Below are 27,183 nucleotides of genomic sequence, written 5' to 3'. Positions count from 1 at the left end.
CCTGGGCGCCGGCCCGCCTTACCTGGGGCCCGCCTTACCTGGGGCCCTCCTTACCTGGGGCCCGCCTTACCTGGGGCCCTCCTTACCTGGGGCCCGCCTTACCTGGGGCCCTCCTTACCTGGGGCCCGGCCCGCCTTACCTGGGGCCCGCCTTACCTGGGGCCCGCCTTACCTGGGGCCCGCCTTACCTGGGGCCCTCCTTACCTGGGGCCCGCCTTACCTGGGGCCCGCCTTACCTGGGGCCCTCCTTACCTGGGGCCCGCCTTACCTGGGGCCCGCCTTACCTGGGGCCCTCCTTACCTGGGGCCCGCCTTACCTGGGGCCCTCCTTACCTGGGGCCCTCCTTACCTGGGGCCCGCCTTACCTGGGGCCCGCCTTACCTGGGGCCCTCCTTACCTGGGGCCCGCCTTACCTGGGGCCCGCCTTACCTTGGGCCCTCCTTACCTGGGGCCCTCCTTACCTGGGGCCCGCCTTACCTGGGGCCCGCCTTACCTGGGGCCCGCCTTTGGTCTGCACGGCCGTGGCCGGCACGCGAATCTGCGGTCCTGCTGTCATCTGCGGCAGCGTCGGTGCCGGCCCCGCCGACGGAGTCACCGCAGGAAGGCTGGGCTGGGCCACCACCCGCACCTGGGGGAGTCCAGCTGAGCCGGAGTGGCTCACGACACGGGCGGCGGCCTGAGAACTCGGTGGAGTCTGGCTGGACGCCGGGGAGAGCATGGTTCCCAGCTGCGGCATCGTCGGCGAAGACACGAGAAGAACACTGTAAGGAACACACGGGGAAACACAGCAGACAACTTAGGACACGGATTCAAAAGAACCCTGGAGGGAGAAAGCTGGAGAGGAAATGGAAGCGCTCACCCCGAAGTGGACTTCACCGGTTCCGAGACAGTCGTGGGGCCACTTTTGTTCACTGACGGCACGGGCGGGGGGGAGATGGGTGTGGCGGGCAGAGCAGGAGTGGTGGGGGTCACAGGCGTGACCGGGGTGGGGGGCATGCTGGAGTCGCTGAGGCTCAGCTGGCTCTGCTCGGAAGGGCCAGCGCCGAGGACCTTCACCGAACCCTCCTTGCTGCTGGACTTCTGCACAAGGACGGGGTGCGCACGACGCGGGCGTGAGCAAGGCCCGCGGGGTCGCCACAGCCCCTCCGCCGCCATCCCGCGGGGTCACTTACCACCTTGGATGGGGGCTTGGGTTTTTGCTGAAGGGCTTTCCTGGCTTTAGCTGCAGCTGCCTGGGCCTGGTGGATCCGCTCTGCGGACAAGAGTGGGAGCTTCAGCAACAGCTTAACCTCAGCACAGTATGGAGGGTGGTCTCACCGAGAGCCAGGGCGCTAACCCGCCTCCACAGCTCTGTCCTGCCCGCATGCCAGTGAGAAGAAGAGTGGAGCTGGGGCAGGAGGGCAGAGGCAGCCCTCAGCTGGCTGGGCACACACACCGAACTCTTCCTCGCTCCGGTCCCGATGCAGGTAGATCCACAACTTCCGTCCGATGTCGTACTTCACACACGGGTCCTTCTCGTAATGCAGCCGATCCAGGGCACCACTCACCACTGTATTCACCTGAGACCCAGGACAAAGAGGAGGAAGGACCACGCAGGCTCAGACTCGGGGAAAATCCCTGGGTGAGAGGCACAGCCAACACACAGATCCTACCTCCCGATGGCTCACCCCATCACCCGGCAGAACAAGAAACTACGAGTCCCAAGAGATGGAGGTGCTGTGCCCCGAACATGGTGAGCTGAGAGCAGGAGAGCCTCGCCAATGGCAAGGTCGAGCAGCAGCACCGCTCACCTTTCTCAAGACGGCCTCCTTTCCTCTCCATCAGTTTTTTTTTTGGCTGCGCCGCACGGCTTGCAGGATCTTAGGTCCCCGATCAGGGACTGAACCTGGACCCTCAGCAGTGAAAGCGCCGAGTCCTAACCACTGGACCACCAGGGAATCCCCATCAGTTTTTTTTATTTTACGTTATTCTCTCTTGTGTCTCCTTGTAAGCTCCCTTAAATCCATCCTGCAACAAAACACGAGCAGCCCTTGCCCTCCTACCTGAGTGCTGGTGACGTCTGGAGCCAGGAACTGGGAGTCCTTGAGCAGCTCACAGATCTCCGCCCGCGTGCCCTCCCCGTTGGGCAGCCGGGCCGCCGCGTCGCGAACTGACACCAGAAACAGCAAAGTCCGAGCGTCAGCGGGGCTCCCGGGGGAGCTGCCCCCCACTGCTGACCAGCAGCAGGTGGACACGGCCCTCTGCGGGGCTCCCGGGGGAGCTGCCCCCCACTGCTGACCAGCAGCAGGTGGACACGGCCCTCTGCGGGGCTCCCGGGGGAACTGTCTCCCAACTGCTGACCAGCAGCACGCGGACACGGCCCTCTACGGGGCTCCCGGGGGAGCTGCCCCCCACTGCTGACCAGCAGCACGCGGACACGGCCCTCTGCGGGGCTCCCGGGGGAGCTGCCCCCCACTGCTGACCAGCAGCAGGTGGACACGGCCCTCTGCGGGGCTCCCGGGGGAGCTGCCCCCACTGCTGACCAGCAGCAGGTGGACATGGCCCTCTGCGGGCAGCTTCTTCCACACCCTTCACACTTTCAGCCAAGGCTGAAGACCCAGGACCCCTGAGAGTTCAGTGCGTCCAGGAACTCAGGCAGAAAAAAGTTACAACTTTAACTGAAATTCAGCATTTCCTTCCACTGTGAACCAAGGTTGGCATAACCTTTGTTGGCATATGTTGCCAACCATATGATGGCAGTGCCGTGATGCTGTAATGGAAATCAGACGTTTTCTTATCACAGCACAGCTGCTGCAGACAACCCAAAATATCATTTCCACTCATCACTAGCTGGGAATTAGAGGAGTTATAAGACCTGCCACTAGATCTTGTCATTTAATATCGTAATAAAAACATAAATTTCTGCACCATAAATCTGTTTTAATATTCTGATAACAATTTCAATACGACTGGTTTCTTTTGTAACTCTGTGCATCTTATTTTAGGCATTTAAAAACTTAATTCTGAGAAGGGGTCCAGAGTTTACCAGACTGCCAGCGACCTGTGGCCTAAAAAAGGTTAAAAACCTCACCTTTGAAGGAATCCTAGTCTGGAGGAAGCAAATTCCGACACCTAAGCTAACTGTCTAGCAGCCTGTGAACAGTTCCTGAAGGAAGGCAAACATGAGCCCAGACCCCAGGGAGGAAACACGGATTCTGTGTAGATCTCTGGGGCAGAATCCCTCCTTCCACGTCCCAAACTGCAAAGCCTCCTGAAGCTACGCTGACCCTCCAGCCTTTGCAATGGGGGCGGGGGGGGGGACAGCAGACGGAGGCACGCACCCAGGGACAAGATGGTGACGTAGGCGGGCCGGTCGGAGCGCAGCAGGGAGTGTTCCCGTGCCTTGTTGAGCGACGTCTCCTTGTCGAACACGCCCTTCACGGGCCCCACCACGGACTCGAAGCCGTGCATGCGAAAGGTGAATGCCTTGTGGGGCTGGCTGTACCGGTAACGCTCCTGCCAAGAGAAGGGACGAGGCTCCTGAGTCAGTCACGGGGGCTCTCTCTAGTCACCCCGTACAGGAAGGGGTCGGCCCGGAGAAACTAAAGCAAAAAGCAAACAGGCTATTCCACTAGGAACACTGAGCCGACCACAGTAGGAAAAGGATGGTCCCCAAAAGCCAGTCACTAGCAAACAGATCAAGAGGTAAATGTGTTGTTTTGTATCTAGAAGAAAAACCATCAGAACATTTTTCATTCCCTTCCTCACACCATCTCTGCCCCCCAAAAGCAATCCCAACCCACGGAATAGCAAGGTTAAGGGTGTGAGCTGCTTCCAAGAATTTGGACTCAAGGACAGTCAGGCTCAGAGCTTCTCACCTCATGGCCTCACAGATACAGAGATTTACACTGGGTTCCAGCTTTTTCTTACCTGCTCCTGAAAAACTCGCTTCTCCTCTCCCGTGCTGGGCCGCACCACATAGTCAGTTCTTCTGGAACACAAAGACCTTTGGGTCCATCACCCCTTCTCCAGCACCCAGAACCACTGGGTCCATCGCCCCCTCTCCAGGACCCAGAACCACTGGGTCCATCGCCCCCTCTCCAGCACCCAGAACCACTGGGTCCATCGCCCCCTCTCCAGCACCCAGAACCACTGGGTCCATCGCCCCCTCTCCAGCACCCAGAACCACTGGGTCCATCGCCCCCTCTCCAGCACCCAGAACCACGCCCTTTGCAACACGAGTGCTCTATCTGTCCATTAGTGAGTGCTCTTATCTTGCAAAGGTCAGAAGTCCACTTTCCAGACCCTGCCAAGTAGCTCCTGTTGGTTATTTCCAAAATTACTTGATTCTTAGAAATCCAGAAAGGTTCTGGGTAGGTGGGAAAGAAATTGATGCCGTGTTTTACCTACTGTTTTCAGTACTGTTGCTAAGTAAGCCTAATCTAAAGGCAACAAAGAATTCAGCTTTGGAGGAACAAAGGACTTCAAATTTGTACGATGACAAGGGTGGTTTTTCTGCTTCCTAGGCAAAAGTACCAAGAAATTGAGATCAGGGAACTCCCTTGCGGTTCAGTGGTTAGGACTCCACATTTTCAATGTCGGGGCCCGGGTTCGATCCCTGGTTGGGGAACTAAGCTCCCACAAGCCACACAGTGCAGCCAAAAAAAAAAAAAAAAGAAAAAAGAAAAAAAAAAGAAATTGCGTTCTATTATGTAAGGCAATGGTTCTGCCACTTTCAGGTTGGTCCTGAGTACTGGTGTTCAGGAATCTAACTAAAGAGCTATACAACAGCATCAAAGCAATAAAACACTTAGAATACATTTAACCAAGGAGGTGGAAGATCTCTACACCGAAAACTACAAGACTTTGATTAAAGAAATTGAAGAAGACACCAGTAAAAAGAAAGATACTCTATGTTCAAGGACTGGAAGAATACTGTTAAAATGCCCATATCACCCAAAGTTATCGATAGATTAATGAAGTCCCTATGAAAATTCCAATGACATTTTTCACAGAAATAGAAGAAAACAATCCTAAAATTTGTATGGAACCACAAAAGACCCCAAACAGCCAAAGCAATCCTGAAAAAAAACAAAGCTGGAAACATCACACTTGCTGATTTCAAACTATGTTACGAAGTTACAGTAATCAAAATAGTATGGTACTCTCATAAAAATCGACACATAAACCAGTGGGACAGAATTGAGAGCCAAGAAATAAACCACTGCATATATCGTCAACTAATACTCGGCAAATGGAGCCAAGAATACTCAATGGGGAAAGAACAGCCTCTTCAATAAATGATGCTGGGAAAACTGGACAACCACAAGCAAAAGAATGGAACTGGACCGCTACCTTAAACTATTCACAAAAATTAACTTGAAATGGATTAGACTTCAACGTAACACCTGAAACTAAAACTCCTGGAAGAAAATATAGGGAAGAAGCTCCTGCACAATGATCTTGGCAATGATTTTTTGGAGATGACACCAAAAGCACAAGCAACAAAAGCAAAAATAAACAAGTAGGACTACCTCAAAGAAAAGCTTCTGTACAGGGGCCTTCCCTGGTGGCACAGTGGTTAAGAATTCACCTGCCAATGCAGGGGACACGGATTCAAGCCCTGGTCCGGGAAGATCCCACATGCCTCGGGGCAGCTAAGCCCGTGCGCCACAACTACTGAGCCTGTGCTCTAGAGCCCGCGAGCCACAACACTGAGCCTGTGTGCCACAACGACTGAAGCCCGCGTGCCTAGAGCCCGTGCTCCGCAACAAGAGAAGCCACCACAATGAGAAGCCTGCGCACCGCAACAAAGAGTAGTCCCGGCTCGCTGCAACTAGAGAAAGCCCGTGCACAGCAACGAAGACCCAACACAGCCAAAAATAAAATAAATAAATTTTTTTTTAAAAAAAGCTTCCATACAAAGAAAACCATCAACAAAATGAAAAGGCAACCTACAGAATGGCAGAAAATATTTGCAAATCATACATATGTAAGAGGTTAATATCCAAAATATTTAAGGAACTCCTACAACTCAAAAGCAAAATACCCAAATAATCCAATTAAAAAACGGGCAAAGGACCTGAACAGACATTTTTCTAAAGATACACGAATGACTAACAGGTACACGAAAAGGTGCTCAACATCACTAATCATCAAGGAAATACAAATCAAAACCACAATGAAATATCAATTCACATCCGTTAGAGTACCTATTACCAGAAAGACAAGAGATAACAAGTGTTGGCGAGGATGCAGAGAAAAGGAAACCCTTGTGCACTATGGTGGGAATGCAAACTGGTGCAGCCGTTATGGAGAGCAGTATGGACGTGCCTCAGAAAACTGAAAACAGAACTACCACCTGATCCAGCAATCTTACTTCTGGGAACATTTCCGAAGGAAATGAAACCACTATCTCAAAGAGGTATCTGTACCCCCATGTTCACTGCATTATTTACAAGAGCCAAGACGTGGAAACCACTGTGATGGGTAAGTGTCCATCAGTGGATGAATGGATAAAGGAAATGTGTGTGTACACGTACGTACGTACACACACACACAGTGGAATGTTATTCAGGCATTAAAAAAAGTAGGAAATTCTGCCATTTGCAACAACATGGATGGATCTAGAGGGTATTATGCTTAGTGAAATCAGTCAGTGAAAGACAAACACTGTAAGATCTCACTTGCATGTGCAACCTAAAAAGAAGCGTTAACTCACAGAAACAGAGCCTAGAATGGTAGTTACCAGGGGATGGGGGAAATGGGGAGACACTGGTTAAAGTTATAGAAAGTTCTATGGATCTAACAAACAGCACGGTGACTACAGTCAACAATACTGCATCATATCAGCACGGTGCTTTGTGACCGCCTGGGGGGGTGGGATGGGGAGGGTGGGAGGGAGGGAGATGTGGGAGGGAGGAGATATGGGAACGTGTGTATATCTGTAGCTGATTCACTTTGTTATAAAGCAGAAACTAACACACCATTGAGAAGCAATTATACTTCAATAAAGATGTTTAAAAAAGAAAAAAAAAAAAAACAATACTGCATCATATACTTGAATGTTGCTAAGAAAGATCTTAAATGTTCTCACTACAAAAAAAGAACTGGTAATTATGTAAGGTGACAGATGGGTTAACTACCCTTACTGTGGTAATCACTTTACTATATATATATATATGTACATATGTGTGTGTGTGTGTTTATATATATACATAAATAAAATCAACACACCGTACACCTTAAACTTACACAATGCTTTGTCAAATGTATCTCCACAAAGCTGGGGGGAAAAGGGACCATGACAGACTGGAAACAGTCACATGAGATGATACAAAGGCTCAGGACGAGGTCGAGACCTAAATCCCAACCTGGGTCCTGTCACTCACCCTCACACCCCCATTTCTTTGTTTCTTGGTAACATGAGGAAGATGGGCTGGATGACCCATCCTCCAGCGGGAACCGAAGGGGGGACCGGGGAAGAGCATGCAACTACAGGTGGGTCCCACCTCCTCAGAGACTCACGGGGAAACACGTCCACTGCTGGGAGCGTGCTGCGCCTTAGGGAGGCTGAGGCCGACGAGGACCAGTGGATCCCGGCATCTCAAGCCCACTCTGGCTCTAACATACACGGATGTGTCAGCACAACCAGGGCAGCACTTAGATGATGCTTTCTTGGGGCACCACCCTCCATTAGGGTACTATACTCACACCCGAGGCACAGGCGTTGTGGCGTCTGAGCTGTCTTCATTTTCTTGCTGGAGAAAAGGAAAGCAGGAACAGGTAAATGGACTGAAGGATTCTGGCTAACTCAGGGTTCTGGAAGCCCAACACGAGAGAGCTGGTAGTTCTCAACAACCATACCTTACAGAAGGCCTGGTCTTTAGTTTCTAGCCACAGCTGGAAGAGTGCAGCTAATTCCTTTTCATTATCTTGCGACTGGCCTATTAGAACAAAAAGGCAAAAAATAATAACATGATCTAAGGATATGACCTAAGGATGCCACTTCCTCCTTACTTGCTGTATCTACATCTGGACCTGTAGCGATGGTCCTGTACACAGAACACCCCTCTGCCTGGACATCCACAGGCAGAGTGAAACTGGACCCCTGTCTGACACCGCTCGCAGAAATTAGCTGGAAGGGATTAAACACTTACCCTGCTGGATTACCGTGAAGGGTCCGCACGGACACCCGTACGGAAGGCCCAGCAGCCCCCGAACTCCTCAGTCGCGTGACCTCACTGGCCCCCTCCCCCCACTCCAGCCTCTCACTCCCACTATCACAACTGGACCTTGTCATTCCCCAAAACGGGACTCTTCAAAATGCCTAATCCAGTTTCTCAAGCCTGGCTACGCCTAAGAATCACTTGCAAACTTTTAAAAATGCCAAGGCTCGGGCCCCACTCAGCCAATTAATCAGAACCCCTGGGGGTAAGGCCCAGGCACCAGCATTTTTAAAAAGCTTCCCAACTGGCGGCAGCGCACGGCCAGGACTGGGAACCTTCAACTAAGCCCGCATCCTGCTCTCTGGCCGCAGCGGCCTCCCCTCCCCTCCCCTCCCCTCCCCGCTGTCTACCCTCGCCCTCCAAAACGTTACCTGGACTCCACAGCACTGCTGGTCCAGACACCCCACTTTCCTGCCCCCTCAGCCCCTCCCTTCACACCCCCCCCAACTCGGCTGAGGGCCCACGCCCGTCACTTCAACGACACGCCGAGCAACACAGCAATACCTGACACCTCTCTCTTCCGTCTCTGCATCACTTCCCTCGAGCAAAGCTCGCGTCCTAAACCAGCCACACCCTCCACTGGGGCAGCTGCCGGCTGCCTGCGACAAGGCCCGGAGACAGGCAGGGAACGCCTCCGTGAAGGAGCGGACAGCCCCCGTCACCGGCCCTCAATCTGCCCGCGAGCCCCGCGCCGGCCGGCCTCCCTGCCCGCTGGACAGCGGCTGCCCCGCCCTTCTCCACCGCCCTTCCCGCGCACCGCAGGCCTCCCGCCTCCCACAGGAAGGCCACAGACCCACCCCCTCAACCTCCCCGCGCTCCTCCTCCCCCCGCACGGATGTGCTGCCTCCCGCCAGCTGAGGCCGGCCCCTCCCCACCGGGAATCCACCCTATGACAGGTGTCCCCTTCTCTGCTGTCCCTCTCCACCGACACTTAAGTCCTCTCCTGGCCACGAGCCCCGCCTCTTCTGCTCCCCTCCGCCGCCAAACCTCTAGAAAGCGCTGTCCACGCTCACTGTCCCTTTAACCAGGGGGACTGGGAAACGTTTTCCTGCCTGCAGGAAAGGGGGCCTGATCGGTAGAACGTGCAGACCTCTGCGGTGTACGTGAAGGTCAGCAAACCGCTTCTGGAAATGAAGTTTTGTGGCCGTTTGTTTACACCCTGTCTCCGGCTGCTGTGCACAGGGCAGAGCTGAGTAGCCGCAGCGGAAAGCATCTGGCCCACAGGCCTGAGACACTTACTACCTGGTCCTATTAGGGCAGCCTCCCCCGGCCGACTCCCCGCCACCAGCCGGACAGGCGGGAAGAGCTGCAGCCAGCCTCACGAGCGGCCTCGGCTCTCCTCTGCCCGCCACCGGCGTCGCCCCACTAAGGAATCACTCCTCCAAGGGAGTCATCATTTCTTCCATGTCCACAAATCCAGTCTTGACCTTCCTGAACCTTAGGAACAACGAAGGTTAACGACCACTCCCCACCTGCTGACTCTCGGACCTCACAGCGTCCTGCTGACTCTCGGACCTCACAGCGTCCTCCTGACTCTGCGGTCACGGCCTCTCCCGTGTCCCCGCTCAGCCTCTGCCACCTCGGAGCTTATCAAGGCTTAGTCCCAGGCCCTCTTTCCTCCTCATTCTCCCCATGCCTTTGACTGCACTTACTGCACATGTGCCCACAGCTTTCCACCCTGACTGTGGGTCTGGACTCTAAACCCACTGCCTACTTAACGTGTCCACTTCAACACCCCAAAGGCAGCTCAAGGCAGCATGTGCAGAGCTACACTCGCGCGCCTCACCCTCACCCAGGCTTGGACGTCCTCCCCAGCTGCCTACGTCGATGGCGGACCCCCATCCGCCAGGTGCAAATCTAGCAGGAGTGACACCTGACTGCCCTCCTCCTTCACTCGCCACACCCAATCCACAACCACGTCCCCCGGCTTCTACCACCTACAGCTCTCAAATTCATCCATCCTCTCTACCCAGGTGCAACATCCTCTCTGCGCAGGCCTGTGTGACCTCCGCTGGAACGTCCCTGCGTCACTGACCCCCACGGCTCCCCTCCGCCTGCCTGGCTCATCCCTAGTCGTTGTTAAGACCGCTGCTCAGACGACCTTCCCCAGGAAGGCCCTCCCGGACGCCACACGCATGCCACACCAGTGCCTCATTACAAACGCCCACCCCTACCGGCACTTTCCCCTTACAGAATGGCTAAGTTTGTCATTTCATTCGAATGAGTACTTGTTGCCCAAACAAACTCCACGAGGGGAGCACGCTGCCTCCCTCACAAACCATTACACCCCCGGCACCTAACAGTGCGTGACACCTAGAAGGTTAATCCACGCTGTAAGCAATGAACACATCCACTACTTTCACAACCTTCTCTCCATGTTTCTCTTCATAGACCACTGGACAGAGTGGAGAAAGGTTTGTCCATTTCCACAGGAAATCAACACTGAATCTTCCTCTCATCACCAAGTTATTTCAGGTACATGTTACTACAACTTACACAGTAAGTGGGACTTCACAAATTTATAAGAAAAAGAAACTGTTCTTTAGAAATAGCTTACTGAGGGCTGCCCGACACATTATCCTCAATAGCAAAACCCATTTTAGGAAAGAAAAACAATTATATTACTACAAATTAACCTAAAACCATAGATACGGTTGACATAAATGTAGGTGCTATTGTAAAAAAAAAACCCCACAGATTTCAATTCAGCCAGCCCCAGAGTGCATCGGAATTGAAGGGCAATGTCACCTCAGCCAAATCCCAACGGGGGTGAACTCAGACCCTGAGAACTTCTTGAAGGACTCTTTTACTGAGCAGAATAAGGTTTAATGTTGCCTTCTTCAACATCCTCCTGGCACACACTGACTGCAAGGCACAAGAAGCTCAGGGGAGAAAACGAGAGAAAGAGAACCTACTGTGACAGGCAGGTGACGTGCGTTACTCACCAAGCAACTTCCACTGCTGGGTTTTCTCTTTGAAGCCAACAAATGGAGAGAAGCTGGAAGGTACAGCTGCAAGAAACGGATCCCGTGAACAGGCTACACAGGTCAGAGAGATTGCTAAACTCAGAATAACTGACACCCGTGAGCTCCGAGATAACTTCTGTATGCTTATGGTGTATCAAGACAGCAGAGACCTCCAAGGCACGGCATCGCAGCATGCAAAGCCACGACAGATGTAACCAGTAAAGCTGCAGTCTACTAGGAGAATTCGACAAAGCGGGGTGAATACTGGGCCCTACAGAACAAAGTACCTTACCACGGCTTTCTCCAGCAAGATACTGCAGGGCTGGTAACACCAACTCTGCCCAGTTGGGGGCCGCAGAGAACCAGCTATTGAGGGAGCTGGCTGGAGACGACTGCCAGTCCAAAACTCGCTCCTCTAGCTGAGGGAGAGTAAAGGCAGAATGCGGTTAGATTTCTATTCCACGCCAGCGATTTCAAGGCTGTGCCCGAACGGACTGGCTGTGTCTGTCCAGTCTGCTCACGTCACAAAGCAAGTCAGCTACGGAGCTTTGCGGGGAACCCAGAGCTGAAGATGTCTACAATATGAAACTGCGACACACTTGGCTTTTCCAGAACTCTTACCATAGGAAGGCTAGCCTGCCCCTCCAGCAACAAGATCTCCAAGAGAAGAGAGAAGAAGCTGGAAGATATTTCATTGATTCCAAGGCAAGGCTTGAGGTCTTCGAGAGGCCTAATGAGGGAAGAAAAATATAAGAACCACCAAAAAGGGCTTCCCTGGTGGTGCAGTGGTTAAGAATCCGCCTGCCAATGCAGGGGACACGGGTTCAAGCCCTGGTCCCGGAAGATCCCACATGCCGTGGAGCAACTAAGCCCGTGCGCCACAGCTACTGAGCCTGCACTCTAGAGCCCGCAAGCCACAACTACTGAGCCTGTGTGCCACAACTACTGAGCCCGTACACCACAACTACTGAAGCCTGCGCACCTAGAGCCCGTGCTCCGCAACAAGAGAAGCCACTGCAATGAGAAGCCCGTGCACCGCAATGAAGAGTAGCCCCCGCTCGCTGCAACTAGAGAAAGCCCGTGTGCAACAACGAAGACCCAACGCAGCCAAAAATAAATAAATTAAAAAAAAAAAAAAAAAAACACCAAAAAGACCAAGAACACATGCCTAGGTTGCTTTAGGTCCTCCAAGCCTCCTAGCCGTCATAAAAAAGCTCAGTGAAAGCCCACACCATACACGTACCCCAGCAGGACCCCTGGGACCTAGGGCTCTCAAGAAGCACCAGCTCTGGGGACAGCCCTGAGCCACGACCCCCGCTGCTCACTTACTCCTCCTTGATAGCGGGTATGGCCAGTGGAGACGGTGCCTGTGAGAGGGGTGGGAGCCCTTCAGTACCGCTTAGGGGTTCCGCCAGATCCTCTGCCTCTGATTTGATCATTTTTATTTTCTTCTTCTTCCTTTCCTCTTTTTCCTTAACCTTTTTTTTAAGGACAGCCAAGTCATATAGTGCTGGGGAAGAAAAGCAACTCAAGTCATAGAACTGCATTTTCTACATCAGGAAATGAGGAGTCTTATCAGGAGTATATTATTTTCCCAAGGCCCACCAGAAAAACAAAGAAAAGTCTCAGTAATAAGACATATAGTTTCATTTTGTTTTTTAAACCAAACTCAATGAGTGCTTTAAAGAGTCAATGATCTGTTGTACTGATTTTAAATTCACTCTCCACCTACAAACCCATAAGCAGCAGTAACGATATAAAGGCTATCAGCAAGAAGAATGCTGCGGTTTCCTTTTCCTTTGCAATGCGTACAGAGGCCTGCGTAATCTAACACCACAGTCGATGGCCACCGACAGGGGACGTCACTTACCTGCTAGAGAGCCCTTCCTGCCGGCATTTACTCGAGTCATGATGTCATTGAGAGTCAGGTCCCCCGTCAAAAGGTCTGGGTGATCCTAGACGTGATATTCAGAGATTTGTTATGGAGGTCCAAAAGAGGAGCTAAAACTGTTGATTTTCCCAATTTACAGATAAAACTAGAGGTTACGTGCACTTGAGGTACTTGTGTTGAATTTAAAACGTACAGAGATAAAAACTATTGCTCTTCATAATGGGGCAGGGGAGAACCGAGTTCCAACCCTTCATGTGTAGCATTTAGTTTATAAAGCTCTTTTGCGTTCCTTATCTTATATGCTCTTCAGTCTTGTTAAGTGGTATTTTACAAAGACTGAAAACGGGATTCAGAGAAGTTAAGGGATTTGCCCCACATCACAGTAAGTGGAAAAGACAGAGACAGAACTCAGTTCTAACCCCAACATGAGACTCTTCCCATCTCACCACTCTGCCTTGATGAACTGCCTTTCCTTCCTCCACCATGATCTCTGGCTCAGCGTTACCTCGATTTGGTGGAGCAGAGGAACAGAAACGTAAAACGTGGGAAAAGCACAGGCTCTGACGCTTGGCTCTGCCACTTACTGGCCGTCGGGCGTCACACAAGCTCCCTGGGCTCTCCAAGCCCTGCTAAACGGACGAAAGGATTCACACAGCAGTGTCGTCCTAAAGACTGGATCAGACACGGCGGTAAGCGTGCCTTATAAAGTCAAAGCATCTGTCTTCTCCGCACATCTTTAGTGTTACTGGGCCTCCCATGCTGCTCCTGTCCCCTAACAAGGATAAGGAAAAGGGACTAATAACATAGTGACTGCCTGTATCATCCCAGGATAGCTGATCCGGGGAATTAAGACTGAAAACCTACTGACCACCCCCTCCAATCTTACTGGTTGGTGTTTCCGCTTCTCATGGTGCTTCTTTAGCATTATCTTCAGGTCACTGTCCCCCAGTTCTATTTTATCTGAGAGAAAAGGAACCAAACCACATGGACGGTCATTCACTTCCACAACGCTCAAATTCACATCTTTCTGGTCACTTGTAATACTGGAAAGTGAGATACTTTCTGCGTTTCCCTTCTGACCTGTGTACTACAATCACCAACAACCTTGAAACAGTCACAGGCTCTACTCTGCAGCTTTTCTGTACGCTCGTCAATAACAACGACCTCGGTACTCAGCTGCTCCTAGAACACCTAGAAGTTTCTTAACATTCTTCTTTGACTCCTATCCCAACTAAAAATAGTCTCTAATTTCACAGACATGCCAAGAAACTGCTGTGGCTCTGGTTACCCCTTTTGTTCTATTATTGAATTATCCCTTAGTATTATTTTGGGGGTTTTTTTTGGTTGTTGTTTTTGTTTGTTTTTTGGCTGCGCCAGGCAGCATCTTAGTTCCCCAACCAGGGACCGAACCCGAGCCTCCTGCAGTGGAAGCGTGGAGTCTTAACCACTGGACCGCCAGGGAAGTCCCGATATTGTTATTTTAAGATTCTGCTTTCTTGAGGCCAAAATGCCAGCTGATCAGCTCCTAAGAGAAATTTTCAAAACAAAGGACAGAAGGCCAGCTGGCCTACCTACCTGCGGAAAAGTGGAGCTACACAAAACCTTCCCCAAGTCTCCTCATTCTAAGGAACACCGCTCTGCGTTCCTGGCAGGCAGAACCCAGTCTCCCACCCCGAGGCAGTCCTCAGACCCACGCCAGTCCTCAGACCCACGCCCAGAGCCCCACTCACCTGCAGTCTTCATGTCCGTGGTGGAAAGCGTGGGCACCACCCTGAGGGGCACCGCAGGGCTAGGAGAGCGCGCTGGAGAGCTCGGGAGCCACGAGCTGAGATCTGCAAAAGAAAAGTTTTCTTGTAAATCCAACCTGCCTGTGGACTCCAGCAGGGGAGACTGGGTAAGTGGCTCCTTGGGCTCAAGAAGGCTAAGCCAACAAGAGGGAGGCCAGGCTCCACCATTCCTTCCTGACCCTTCCCCAGACGGACTGCGGCACTTGAGTCAGTGCAAAGGCTCTTCCGGGAGGACAGACTTCAACAGTGGCGGGTCACACTGCCGAGGTCACAGTCACTATTACTCTCCCGCGGGGAGAGTGGTTCTCTCGAGCAGCCGACTGGACCAGCGCGCCTGCTGCGAGGGCCCCGCCTGCGCCTGAGCGCCAAGGGCGGCGAGGTGTGCAGTCACAGCCACCCAACGGCTCTGAGCGTCACCAGGTGCCCAGACAAACCACAGGGACGGCCTCCTCGCGGGGAAATGGCTACCACGGCCTCCCACCGGACGAGCAGCTGCAGGTGTGGACCGATGAGATACAGGCGGTGCGGGGCACGGAGGGCACATACCCTCCTCGTCCGACGACAGGGCCGAGTCCCCGCACTCCTCCTTCACCTCCCGCAGGACCTTCAAGTAGCGCTGTTGGGTGCGCCACTCCCGCTCCTCGGGGGTGCGGGACGGTGAGGGGCGCTTCTGCCGCGAGGGGAGGGCGGGACCGCTCCGCCGGGCCATCCCCAGCAGGTCCTGGGAGAGATCGGATGGGATGGGGGCACGGCCTCAGCCACAGCTTGTCCTGACACGCTCCCCGAGTCTACACGTTCTTCTCTTCTTTGTTAGCGAGCTCGGTTCCCTCCTTCCAAATCAAAGGGGCCTGTGCTGATTATGACGGAAAGTCCCCAATCTGAGCGCTGCGCTGCTCCATCGAGAATGAATCCTTACACCCGACACCGAAGTATCTCCATACCGAAGCTTAAGGGACCACTAAGAGCCAGAACTACTCTGCCCCAAGGCATCCCAAGGCCGGTCCAGACCCGGAGCCGCTGAGCCTGGCACCCATCAGGCATCCAAACGTGAACTTGAGGGCAAGCTGGTTCTCCTGCACGACCCACCATGGATCTGAAAGCTACCTCTTTTTCTGGGTAAATACAGAAGCTACAATATTTCATCAATTTTAAGATGTATCCTTCTTCTGTTCCTGTTCTAACGTATCTGAAATCAGGATACATCTTAAAACGTATCATAAGAAGAAAGGATGCACTTGGTCGTGTCGGGGCTTGATGGGCAGCTTCCTTCCTCAGTGGTATCTTTTGTTCTTGCCCCTGATCCGCCCCTTTGGGTCACCAGGTGTGAGTCCCACGCAGCTCCCAGGGGCACTTACACTCCGCGAGGCCAGGATCTGCTTCAGCAGCCGGTGGAAGTACTGCTGCTGGGAGCTGAGGTAGCGTTTGTACTGCGACCGGAAGCACAGCTGCCTGTACTTGACCACCTCGGGGTTGAAGTGTCCGTCTGCAAAGAAGAGGCACAGCCACACGTATCTGTCAGCCACCCATCAGCGAGGGCGGGGGAGGTGGCCAGCTCTGCACCAATGGGAGGATAGCGTGGGGAAAGGGGAGCCTACGGTCCAGGGGGAGAGACAGAAAGCACGTAAGCCAGTACTCGACTCTCTGACGTGCTGCCAGGAAACCAACCTAAAACAACCGAAGAGAGCAAGAAGAGTGACACCAGGAAAGGAGCCCCTAAGGAAGGCGACATAAAATGAGACCCGATCAGAGCAACTGTGGGAAGACGTTAACAACTGATAAACATAGGTAAGTTTTACGGATGTGCATCATACGTTATTAGTTTTCAACTTTTCTGTATGTTTAAAAAATTTCAGGGCTTCCCTGGTGGCGCAGCGGTTGAGAATCTGCCTGCCAATGCAGAGGACACGGGTTCGAGCCCTGGTCTGGGAAGATCCCACATGCCACGGAGCAACTGGGCCCATGAGCCACAATTATTGAGCCTGCGCATCTGGAGCCTGTGCTCCGCAACAAGAGAGGCCGCGACAGTGAAAAGCCCGCGCACTGCGATGAAGAGTGCCCCCCGCTTGCCACAACTAGAGAAAGCCCTCGCACAGAAACGAAGACCCAACACAGCCATAAGTTAAAAAAAAATTTTCAAAACGAAAAATTGGGAGGAAAATTAAGTAAGTAGGAATTTTTAAAATAAAAATAGGGAAAAGGCAGAAGGAACAGCATGTGCTAAGGCAGGCCCTGAAGCAAGGAACAATGTGCCCACTCCAACCCCTGAAGAAATGTTGGTGTGAGGAAAGCAGAGGGGCTTAGCCGAAGAGGGGCCAAGATGACCTGTGAAACTGGGCAGACGTCACACCACACAGAAACCACCGCACAGTCTGGACTTTATCCTGAGTGTAGTGGAAATCAGCTGAAGGGTTTAAAGCAGGAGAATAACACGGCCGAGAGCAAAAGAGAAAGAAGAAAACCACTGCAGTGATCTAGGAGAGGGACGACAGTGGCCTGGTCGGACCTCTGCCCGCATACCCAGGGTAGAGCCAAGGCGCCAGGAGGCCTGCAGGGTCCTTCCTTGTGGGTCCCGTGTATCTCGGCCTCATCCTCCAACAGCCTCTCTTTTGCTCACTCCACCGCGGCCCACGCTGTTTCCTGAAGTACCGTACTTTTTGCAAAGCCGTTGTCCTTAAAGTCCCCTCTGCCTTTTCACAAAGGCTTTGTCCTTAAAGTCCCCTCTGCCTGCAAGGCTTCCTACTAACACCCAGTACTTCACGGCTTGCTCGTCGTACCTTCACTGAGTCTCTCTGTCCGAACGCACCTCCACAGAGAAGCCCTGCCCAACCACCAGCTCTGAACCAGCTCCCTCCCGTCACTTCCAGACCCATTACCCTTCCTGCGTGACACCAACAAACACCTGCTTGTCTATTATCTTGTTTTCCCCTATTAGAAAGTAAGGTCATGACTGTATCTCCAGAACCTTGAAGAATGTCTGGCACATATTAGCCGATCAGTGAGTAGTGGTTATGTGAATGGCAGTAGAGAGACTTCAGATATATTTCGAGGGAGAAAGATTAGACCTGCTGTTAGTTTGGATGCTGGGGCAGGAAGGGGAACATGGTACCTAGATCACTGGACACGAGCAACTCGTACCACTGCGGGAGCCGCAATGAGAGAGGTCCGTTTTGGAATATTAGATTTGAGTAGGTTGCTACGAAGTGAACTAAGGGGAAAGATGGAGACGCTAACCTCAGAAGGCTAAAATGAGGCACTGAAGTACACGGTGTTTCTTTTTTTATTTTTTAAATTCCAACCACTTTAATGATATTCCAAGGTAATGAAAAACAGCAAACACTTAGAACAGGACCTGACATGGAACTGTCACCACATAAGGAGGGCCTTGCATATATTAACTCACTTCGTCTTCACAACCACCCCACAAAGAAGTACTACTGCATCCTCATTTTACTGAAGAGCCTGAAGCATGGAGAAATTAAATAACTGGCGCAAGGTTACACAGCTAATAAAAGGGGAAATTAGGTCTGAACCCGGGCAGTCCAGCTCCAGAGCCGCTCCTAGCCACCGCGTTATGCTGCCTGTTGCAGGGAGATAGGGAATTTGACCTTCAAGAAAAGAGGCAAGAATTCAAATTGGATGAAAGTTCTACTTCTTTGCCTCTGTACTTCTCCAAAGTCACCTTCCTTCAGTCTTTAGTTTCCCCCACCAAGACAGTCAAATGCTCTATTAAAATAACATTTCGAGGGACTTCCTGGTGGCGCAGTGGTTAAGAATCCACCTGCCAGTGCAGGGGACATGGGTTCAAGCCCTGGTCCAGGAAGATCCCACATGCCATGGAGCAACTAAGCCCGTGCACCACAACTACTGAGCCTGCGCACTAGAGCCCATGAGCCACAACTACTGAGCCCACGTGCCTAGAGCCCGTGCTCTGCAACAAGAGAAGCCATCACAATGAGAAGCCCGTGCACCGCAACGAAGAGTAGCCCCTGCTCACCACAACCAGAGAAAGCCCGTGTGCAGCAATGAAGACCCAATGCAGCCAAAAATAAATAAATTAAATACATAAATTTATTTTTAAAAATAAATGAATAACATTTCGAGTACATCAACTTAAAGAAAGTATATTATTAAAATTAAACTGCTTTTACCATTCTTAATATGGGTACTGGAAATTTTTTAATTGAACGTGTGGCTCACGTAACATTTCTATTGGCGGCACTGGGCCAGAGAGCAGCGGCAAAAGAGACTGCAGCACCAGGGGAAGTTGGTAAACTGGGGGCAACAGAGCCTGGTAGGCTGTGAATTTTATTCCAAGTGAAGGCAATTGGTAAACACTCTGAAAAGCAAAGTTCTGAGATGCTCACGCTGGTGGCTGTGTGGAGATGGTGGCTGGAGCAGCCCCGGCGAGAGCCCCCAGAGAAGAGCTGGTGGGTGAGAGCAGGCAGGCGGGGAGGGAGAGGGGGCCTAACGGCAGGAGCAGAGGCAGGAAGAGCGAGCAGATGAGGGCTCAGCAGAGAGAGGGGTGCGGGGAGGGCGTCTGAGGCACGGGAGGTACGGGAGGAAGCCGGGGCGGGGAGGGCCACAGCTGCAAAGCGGGGGAGTCTCACGACAGAGGTCAAGGCATCAAACGCTACAGACGGGTTAAGGAGAGAACAGAAGAGCCATATGCTGGTTTGCAAATTACACATTCACTGAAAAGAAATGGAGCAGAGGAAAAAGCACGCACTGGAACAACTAGCAAAATAGGAATTTGGATCACACATTAGATAACAACACGTCGGTGTTAAATTTTATACTGAAATACAGAACTTAAGTACAGAATTTAAATTAAATACAGTATTTTCTAATTTCTGAATTCGATCATTTCTGGTTACCTAAGAGAATGTTCTTGCTCTTCAAAGATGAGCGCTGAAAAATTAGGAGTCTTAGGTCTGCAATACTCTCAAGTGGTTCAGCAAAAATAAAAATAGTGGTAATAGGTACAATAATGACAAGAAAAAAATGTGGCAAAATATTCATAGTTAGTGAACTTGGTAAGGAGTATGTGGGTGTCAATTATAAATTCTTGCAACTTTTCTGTAGGTTTGAAATTTAAAATTTAGAAAGTCGAAGGTGTTGGCAGGCATAGGAAACAGCCACCAGGGGACGGCGGCTATGGATGCCTTTCAAGAAGTTCCGAGAAAAGGGAAAATGACAGAGGACGACGAAGGGGACAGATGGTTAAGGACTTTTTTCGTGTGAGACCCTCGACCACATCTACAGGCTGAAAAAGAAGGAGTGGAGTAAATACACGTGGTAGAACGGTTCACTGAGAAACGAGGTCCCAGAGGACGTAAAACATGAGAGGATCAAGAGCAGAGGTTAACCTTAAACAGACGAAAAAATCCTTCCTCCGAGACAAGTAAAAGTAGGTCAGGAGGGAAACGACTACAGTGTGCTGGGGGGAGGCTGGAAGTGGGAAGCTGGAGCTCATGACGACGACCCTTTCCTGTAGGAAACAGAAGGCAAGGGAGCTCGACAAGCACTTGGAACTTATGGAAAAGGTGAGTTTTTAAAACAGAACAAGATAAGCAAAAGTAAAAGCACACCGAAAGCAATGCCAGCTCAGTCAAGACGCATAACCACAATAACCATGGTAACGCAACTGTCTGCAACACCAAGGGACCTGAAACATGAGCAGAACTCCTGCCTTGCATTCCTTGTTTGCATCCTTACCTGACCATCACATTGTTTTGGAGGGAAACGTGCCAACATTACAGACAGTCCCTGATACGGCCTCTACTACCAACCAGGCCTACCAGCTTATCCCACCTGAGACCCTGGCTTCAGTGACATAAAACACTGGCCAACCAGAAGGGAAATCCTCCTTAATGATCCACCAAAGGAGGGAATGCTCAGTTTAAACCTTAAGATAATACAGTTTGAAATGATAAGCTTATTCCCTCCAGTCTTTTTACAGCTGTCAAGCTGTCCAGTTTCACAAATTCAAGATGTGCTGTCTTTCAGGGCCTCCAGCCAATGCAAAGTCACCCCAGAAAGCGGGAAGGGAAGAAGCATCCTCTGCTCCTCTCCACTGGACAGAAAGCAAACTGTGACTGAAGAGTGGCCCCAAACCATTCTGGAATCCCCAATGTAATGACCAGTTCAGGCAAGGGTCAGTGGATGCTAAAACCGCTGGGTAAAACAAATGCTTTTGGAAAATAAGATTATCACATGGTCCCTAAATATCACCCTAAATATCACCCTACAGATTGCTTCTTAATTATAGGGGAAAAAAGGTGCCCTTACAGTTAGTAGCTCTGGCAGATACCACAGAGCCAAGTGATCGAAAGCCTCCCTACCAACAATGCAAGACTGACATCACATATCCCCTGAGTGGAGGGATGAGAAAGAAATGACATTTCCCATCTCCTTTCTGGGCAAAATGTTTAACCCAAAACGAATTATGAGGAAGCAAGACGACAACTCCCCAGAAAGCAAGACATTTTACGATTCAAGTGTCCTGGGCTCTTCACAAGTGTATTTTCAAAGACAAGGGAAAAAAGGCAGAGGGCCTTAGATTCAGGGAGCTGAGAGACAGAAGATCCAAACACAACACATGAATCTTGAGTGGATCCTGGATTTAAAAGCCAACTATAAAGGACATTGGGAACAACTGAGAAAATCTGAATATGGGATATTCTACGCTATCACTTGTTCAATGTAAAGTTTCTTGGGTGTGAATTTAAGACTGTGATTATGTGGAAGGATGTCTTTGCTAAGAGATACACACACGCTGAAGTGCTTGGTGGTAAAGTGTCAGGTTTTCTGCAGAAAAAAATGTGTCTGTGCATCACACACACATACATCCATGCGATAAACCAAATGGTAAACTGTTTTTAATAATTTTTGAACACTAGTCATAAAGGGTGCCTCTAAGACGCTAATAATGTTTTACTTCTTGATCTGGGTGGCGGTTACCCAGCTGAGTTCATATAACACATCAATGAGCAATACAATTATGATTTATATGTTTCCTATGTAAGTTAAAAATTTTTATTAAAAAAAAGACAAAAAAAAAAAAAAGAACGGCCTAGGCAGCAAAGTGTTGCATGAAAGCACTTGGAGTCAGTGTCTACACATAAAAATAGAATAAAACGAAGAAAGGAGTACGCACAGAAGTGGGTGTGTTCCCACCCTCCACTCCTCTCAGAACGAGAACGCTGAGCTACACACCTCGGAAAAGCTTCTGGGCGATGTGCAGAGGGTTTCCAAAGCGGAAGTTCTCCCCACTGAACAGGGCGAGGACGAGCTCATCCTGCTGGTCGATACCGTCCTCCGGAAAGCGCGGCAGAAACTGCTGGAGGTGCTCACGCTGCGAGTCGCTCAGTACTTCCCGCCACGTTGAGAAGCTGACTACGTCAAAGAAGATCTCGGGCTGGGAGAATCAGGAAAAGCAGGAGGAAAGTGAGCAAGAAAAAAATGAAGTTTTTAAGTTTTTTGTGCATAAGTGGGTAACATATGCATAACATAAAATCTACCATTTTGTCCATTTTTGAGTGTATGGTTCAGTGGCATTAAGTACAATCACAAAGTTGTGCAAAAATCACCGTCATCCAAGTTTTTACGTTTTTTAAACAAACTAAAATTCCACTGATCTTTACTCAATTCTCAAAACTTGAGAGATCAGGGCTCCCCTGGTGGCGCAGTGCTTAGGAATCCACCTGCCAATGCAGGGGACACGGGTTCGAGCCCTGGTCCGGGAAGATCCCACATGCCGCGGAGCAACTAAGCCCGCACGCCACAACTACTGAGCCCACGTACTGCAACTACTGAAGCCCGCGCGCCTAGAGTCCATGCTCCGCAACAAGAGAAGCCACCACAATGAGAAGCCTGCGCACCGTAACAAAGAGCAGCCCCCGCTCGCCACAGCTAGAGAAAGCCCGCGCGCAGCAACAAACACCCAACGCAGCCAAAAATAAAATAAACAAATAAATAAACTTAAAAAAAAATAAAAAATAAAAAACTTGAGAGATCTGTTGGGAATTCCCTGATGGTCCAGTGGTTAGGACTTCACTGCCAGGGCTCAAGTTCAATCCCTGGTTGGGGAACTAAGATCCCACGTGCTACAAGACAACTAAGCCCACGTGCTGCAACTACTAAGCCTGCCCGTTCTAGAGCCCGTGCAACGTAACAGAAGAGCCTGCATGCTGAAACGAAGGTCCTGTGTGCCACCACTAAGACCCGATGCAGCCAAATAAATAAATAAATATTTTTAAAAATAAATAAATGAAATAAAAAAATAAAAAAAGAGTTCAGGCAATGTCTGGCTAACTCAACAACAGGGAGGGAAAGGGAAGCAGCAGACAGCAGAGAGAGGAGCAAGGGACCTATAAGCATGTTAAGTACTTGTGACTTTATCCTAAGGACAATGGGGAGCCACTGAAGGGTTTAAGCAGGAGAGAACCCAGAAACCAACCACCTGCCAGGCGTCTCAGCAAGCAGGCACCAAAGCTCCTCTGGCTCCCTGTCCGAGATCTCCCCCTGCAAACCTATTTCTGCATACCACTTTATTCCTGGCATCTCAGTGTCTGGCATAAAGTAGGTACTTCAATGAAACAAGTGTTTGCTGACTGAATGAAGGACATGAAGAGGTTTACTTGAAAGAGCATGCAAAGAAAACATGAATGGGAAAGATATACACCAAGTTCAGTACCTGTTACTTCGGGTAGGAGAGGGAATAAGGGCAAAACGGTGGCTTTAATTTTATCTACAATTTTTGACATATTATGAAAGAAAAATCTGAACCAAATATGACTAAATGAAATTATCTCCCAAAACTGAATGATGCACAGATGTTTGCCGTATGATACTCTACGCCTGTCCGTACGTTTGAACTATGGCAAAATAAACAAGACGATAAACACGTTTCAGCAAACCTAGTGCCTTGCACATAATAAGCACTAAATAAATGCCACCATAATAATCATGATGACTGCCTGTGAAAAGTGGTCAAAAGCACACTATTAATGCTATCCCAGGGAAGGTACTATTAACTGACTAGCAAGTTGGTCACCTTATGGACAGAGATAATATGTTTGTGTTTTGTTTCATGATTCACAACATGGGTAAACATTCTAATGTAAAGATATACACAATTCTGCCCTTAAATATAAAACATTTGCTAACCGCTGAAAATTATCTTGTCAAAATATGGCGTATGTCATTATCAAGTTACATGTTATTAAACATGCAGAATGTAGCTTATACTTTCTTCCTTAATCAGACTATTAAACAGACTTAAACTTTAAAAAAAAAGATCACTCTGGTTGCAATGTAGAAAATCAGAAAGAAGGGAGCACAAAAGACCGAAAACTTGCAGAGTGTGGAAAAGGCTGAGAGGAAGTGCTAGAAAGGAAAAGATGGTGCCGCTGTCACTACTCACATCCTCCAGAAGGTCCTCGGGCAGACTAACCCTAGTGCCCCCCAAGAGGCAGTCCTCCATGATCCGCGTGCCGTGGCCATCTCCACATGGGCCCAGCTCCAAGGGATCCGTCAGCATATGGTCCAAGGAATCCATTGCTTATGTTCCACAGGTAACCTAGACAAATAAATGCAGTCAGACCCCGAGACAGAAAGGCAGAAGTCCCAGGGATCTGTTGATACTAACGCTCTTTCACAAAATATTCTGGCCCAGGAAATATTCAATCTCAAACCTATTCTTCTACCTTATCCATACACCCTAAAGACAGCTAGACAGCTCTTCTCCCTCCCTTCCACCACTGCATCCTCATCTGAATTTCAGATCTCAACTAGCAAGTCTCTCATTACTCAGAATACTTCTACAGTGACTCCCCAATTTATAGAATTTCTTACACCTTCATTTTACACAAGAGTACAACGAGACTCAAAGATTAAATAACTAGATCACAGCCCATAATTTAGACTTCCCAGGCCAGTAATCTCTCACTCTAATATATTTAATTTTTTTTTTTTTTTAGCAAGTAATTCTTTGTTGTTCCTTCACAAAAGAAATTTCACTGAAAATCCACAGAGTAGTAAAATTCAGACAGTAACACTAAGTTATTTAATGAGGGCCTGTTAAGTGCCAGGCCTTTCATACACCTGATTTAATTCTTATAAGTGTGCAAGATAGGGTTATTACATCTATTCTACAGATACTAAAACCTAGGATCAAAATAGATAAGCAACTTGCCCAACTCCAGAAGTAGGAATGAAACTCCAGTCTGCATGACTGCAAGCCCATGTTCTTAACACTACATACAATACCTCCTGGATAAACTCTCAGTTTAAATCAGGAAAAGCAGGACAGCCAGCAAAGTCAGCGGCCAACCCACTTTAGTTGGTCCAGCTGATACTTATAACCATGTAGATGAAATGCTATTTTTCTCCTTCCTGTAATAACTAAACACTGCTGGCTACCTTTAGAAAAGTACACAGGAAAACTTTTTCAGAGAGCATCTCATAAGGCTGATGGCTGGAATCAGGTGCACAGCTGAAGCCACAGTTAACAGGCCCACAGGGAGGCTGAACTCAACCACTCCACAAACATTTGCTAAAACCATTCTCTCTCTCTGATTTCTACCAAATAGAAAGGAGAAAAAAAAAACACACACACACACACACAAAAGATTTAACAGTTAAAACACCAAACTCCTAGCCTCATCTCAGTGACTTTGGGCAAATCTTACCTCACAGGCTGTCAATTTCCTTATCTATATAAGATGAAGGAGAGCTGGACCCGGTCCTCTCTACTGTTATTTCCAATCCTGGAATCCTGCAATGAATAACCTCCAGGTGGATGCATTTATGTAACTTCACGTAGTCATGTAATGACTTCTCATCCTGAAACTCTCAAATGATAAAGAGTAGACTTGTAATACTACTGCTAAAATAAGCACGTTTGCACTGATTATTTCCAGTTATCTGGAAGAGATGTCATATCTACGTAAAGGTACAGTGGAAAGATTCGTGTTCAAAGCAGCTGCGTGGTCGCCAAGCAACTGTGTCCCATCACCCTTCAGCACATGATGAACTACCGCATCCTGAACACCCCGGCTGCCTAAATAACTGACTGCAGGTATGAAAGCACATGGCATTTGCATTTAACAAAACTTTTAAAAAGAAAAGAAGTGTAGATGCAACCTGATGCTCAGAATAAAGTCCTCTTATAAGCCAGAACTGGCACAGAATAGGGTAACAGCTACAAAGCCAGTGTTTTACCTGACTCTCAGGAGGATAACCTGTTTCACAACTTGCTCACAAGTTTCTTCAATTAGCTTCACTTCAATTAGTGAAGCTAGTTTCTTCAATTAGCTTCACTTCAATTCAATTCAATTAGTGAACGTGTAGCTAAATTTAATCCCTTCGAGTGGCAACCTGTGCCCTGCTACTATTCTGAAGAGGATCTCAAAATACAAAAAGCAGGCAGCTTCCAAAGGGTTGAAAACCCGGAAGCCAAGGACTTCTAAGTCTTGCGGCGTCCTGGACCAAAGAGGCCCGTCTTTACTAGACCGGGAAGGCCTCTCCCAATGGCCCTTCCTCTGCACCTGGGATAACCTTCCCTCCTGGACCCTCCCCAACTCAGAAGCCAAACCCCAGACTCCTTCCGGAGCAACCGCCGGCTCCGAACTGCTAAACCCCTCCCTAGCCGGCCTCTCACAAGCCCGAGGCCCGGGTCCCGCCCCGCTAACAGGCACCTCCGCGCCCACGGCCCCTCCCCCCACACCGTGCCTAACTCTAACCCCCACCCACCCGGGCCGCCCGCCTCCCGACACGCCCGCTCCCCTGTCCCGTGCCCACAGGGGCAGCGACCCTCGGAGACCCAGACACTCGCTCGCTCCCTCCCTCCGCTCCCCGGCAACACTTTAACCCTTTCGCCGCCCCGGCCCGCCCTCACCTGCGCCGCGGACGCTGGTCTCCGAACCCGCTGCGCCTCTCGGCCCGCGGGTTCCCGCACGCGCTCGCTCCCGCAAGGCGTCTCGGTGCGTGCACGCTCCGGGCTCGGGCGGCGGAAGGGGCAGGGCTGTGCGGGGCGGGGCCTTGAGCTGCATGGGGCGGGGCCTGGAAGTGCCGGCGGCGGGGCGGGGCCTGGAAGTGCCGGGGGCGGGGCGGGGAGGGGCTCGCGGGGCATAACCTAGAGTGGCGTGAGCCCGCGGGGCTGGGCTTTGGGATGCAGTTTGCAGGCGTCTCGTTGGTCTCACCTGGCTTAGAAGCTTCCGGAGGGCGGTGTTGCTAGTCACCTGGCTCCGGAGCCCATGAGTGAGTGAATGCCGTTTTATCAGCTAACGTTTGCATATCTCATAGCCTGCTCCAGGCACTAGGCTGAGAGCAC

The 27,183-nt window shown here is 50.3% G+C and overlaps 1 protein-coding gene across 7 annotated transcripts in view; it reads right to left on the bottom strand.

The window, feature by feature from the left end:
* NFRKB (nuclear factor related to kappaB binding protein) overlaps positions 1–26,848 on the bottom strand; it is a 35,613-nt gene extending 8,765 nt beyond the window's left edge. For 3 of the 7 annotated variants that reach the window (XM_059930046.1, XM_059930052.1, XM_059930053.1), the window contains exons 1-22: positions 26,749–26,848; positions 25,541–25,694; positions 24,274–24,429; positions 22,065–22,266; positions 16,205–16,332; positions 15,396–15,570; positions 14,793–14,894; positions 13,949–14,022; positions 13,042–13,126; positions 12,501–12,681; positions 11,793–11,901; positions 11,464–11,590; positions 11,151–11,216; positions 7,844–7,923; positions 7,691–7,737; positions 3,908–3,968; positions 3,319–3,493; positions 2,041–2,147; positions 1,434–1,557; positions 1,171–1,250; positions 858–1,078; positions 492–759 (exon numbers count right to left, since the gene is read on the bottom strand). In XM_059930046.1, the coding sequence (XP_059786029.1) occupies positions 492–759; positions 858–1,078; positions 1,171–1,250; positions 1,434–1,557; positions 2,041–2,147; positions 3,319–3,493; positions 3,908–3,968; positions 7,691–7,737; positions 7,844–7,923; positions 11,151–11,216; positions 11,464–11,590; positions 11,793–11,901; positions 12,501–12,681; positions 13,042–13,126; positions 13,949–14,022; positions 14,793–14,894; positions 15,396–15,570; positions 16,205–16,332; positions 22,065–22,266; positions 24,274–24,408 (2,547 nt within the window). In that variant the 5' untranslated portion in view covers positions 24,409–24,429; positions 25,541–25,694; positions 26,749–26,848. Of the gene's footprint in view, positions 1–491; positions 760–857; positions 1,079–1,170; positions 1,251–1,433; positions 1,558–2,040; positions 2,148–3,318; positions 3,494–3,907; positions 3,969–7,690; positions 7,738–7,843; positions 7,924–11,150; positions 11,217–11,463; positions 11,591–11,792; positions 11,902–12,500; positions 12,682–13,041; positions 13,127–13,948; positions 14,023–14,792; positions 14,895–15,395; positions 15,571–16,204; positions 16,333–22,064; positions 22,267–24,273; positions 24,430–25,540; positions 25,703–26,748 lie in introns of all 7 variants that reach the window. The other 4 variants (XM_059930047.1, XM_059930050.1, XM_059930048.1 and 1 more) reach the window with 4 other exon arrangements.
* Between the last annotated feature and the right edge of the window lie 335 nt (positions 26,849–27,183).

This window comes from Balaenoptera ricei, chromosome 8 (assembly GCF_028023285.1).
Source record: "Balaenoptera ricei isolate mBalRic1 chromosome 8, mBalRic1.hap2, whole genome shotgun sequence".
Lineage (NCBI taxonomy): Eukaryota > Metazoa > Chordata > Mammalia > Artiodactyla > Balaenopteridae > Balaenoptera > Balaenoptera ricei.
This window is presented reverse-complemented; position numbering and strand designations above follow the sequence as displayed.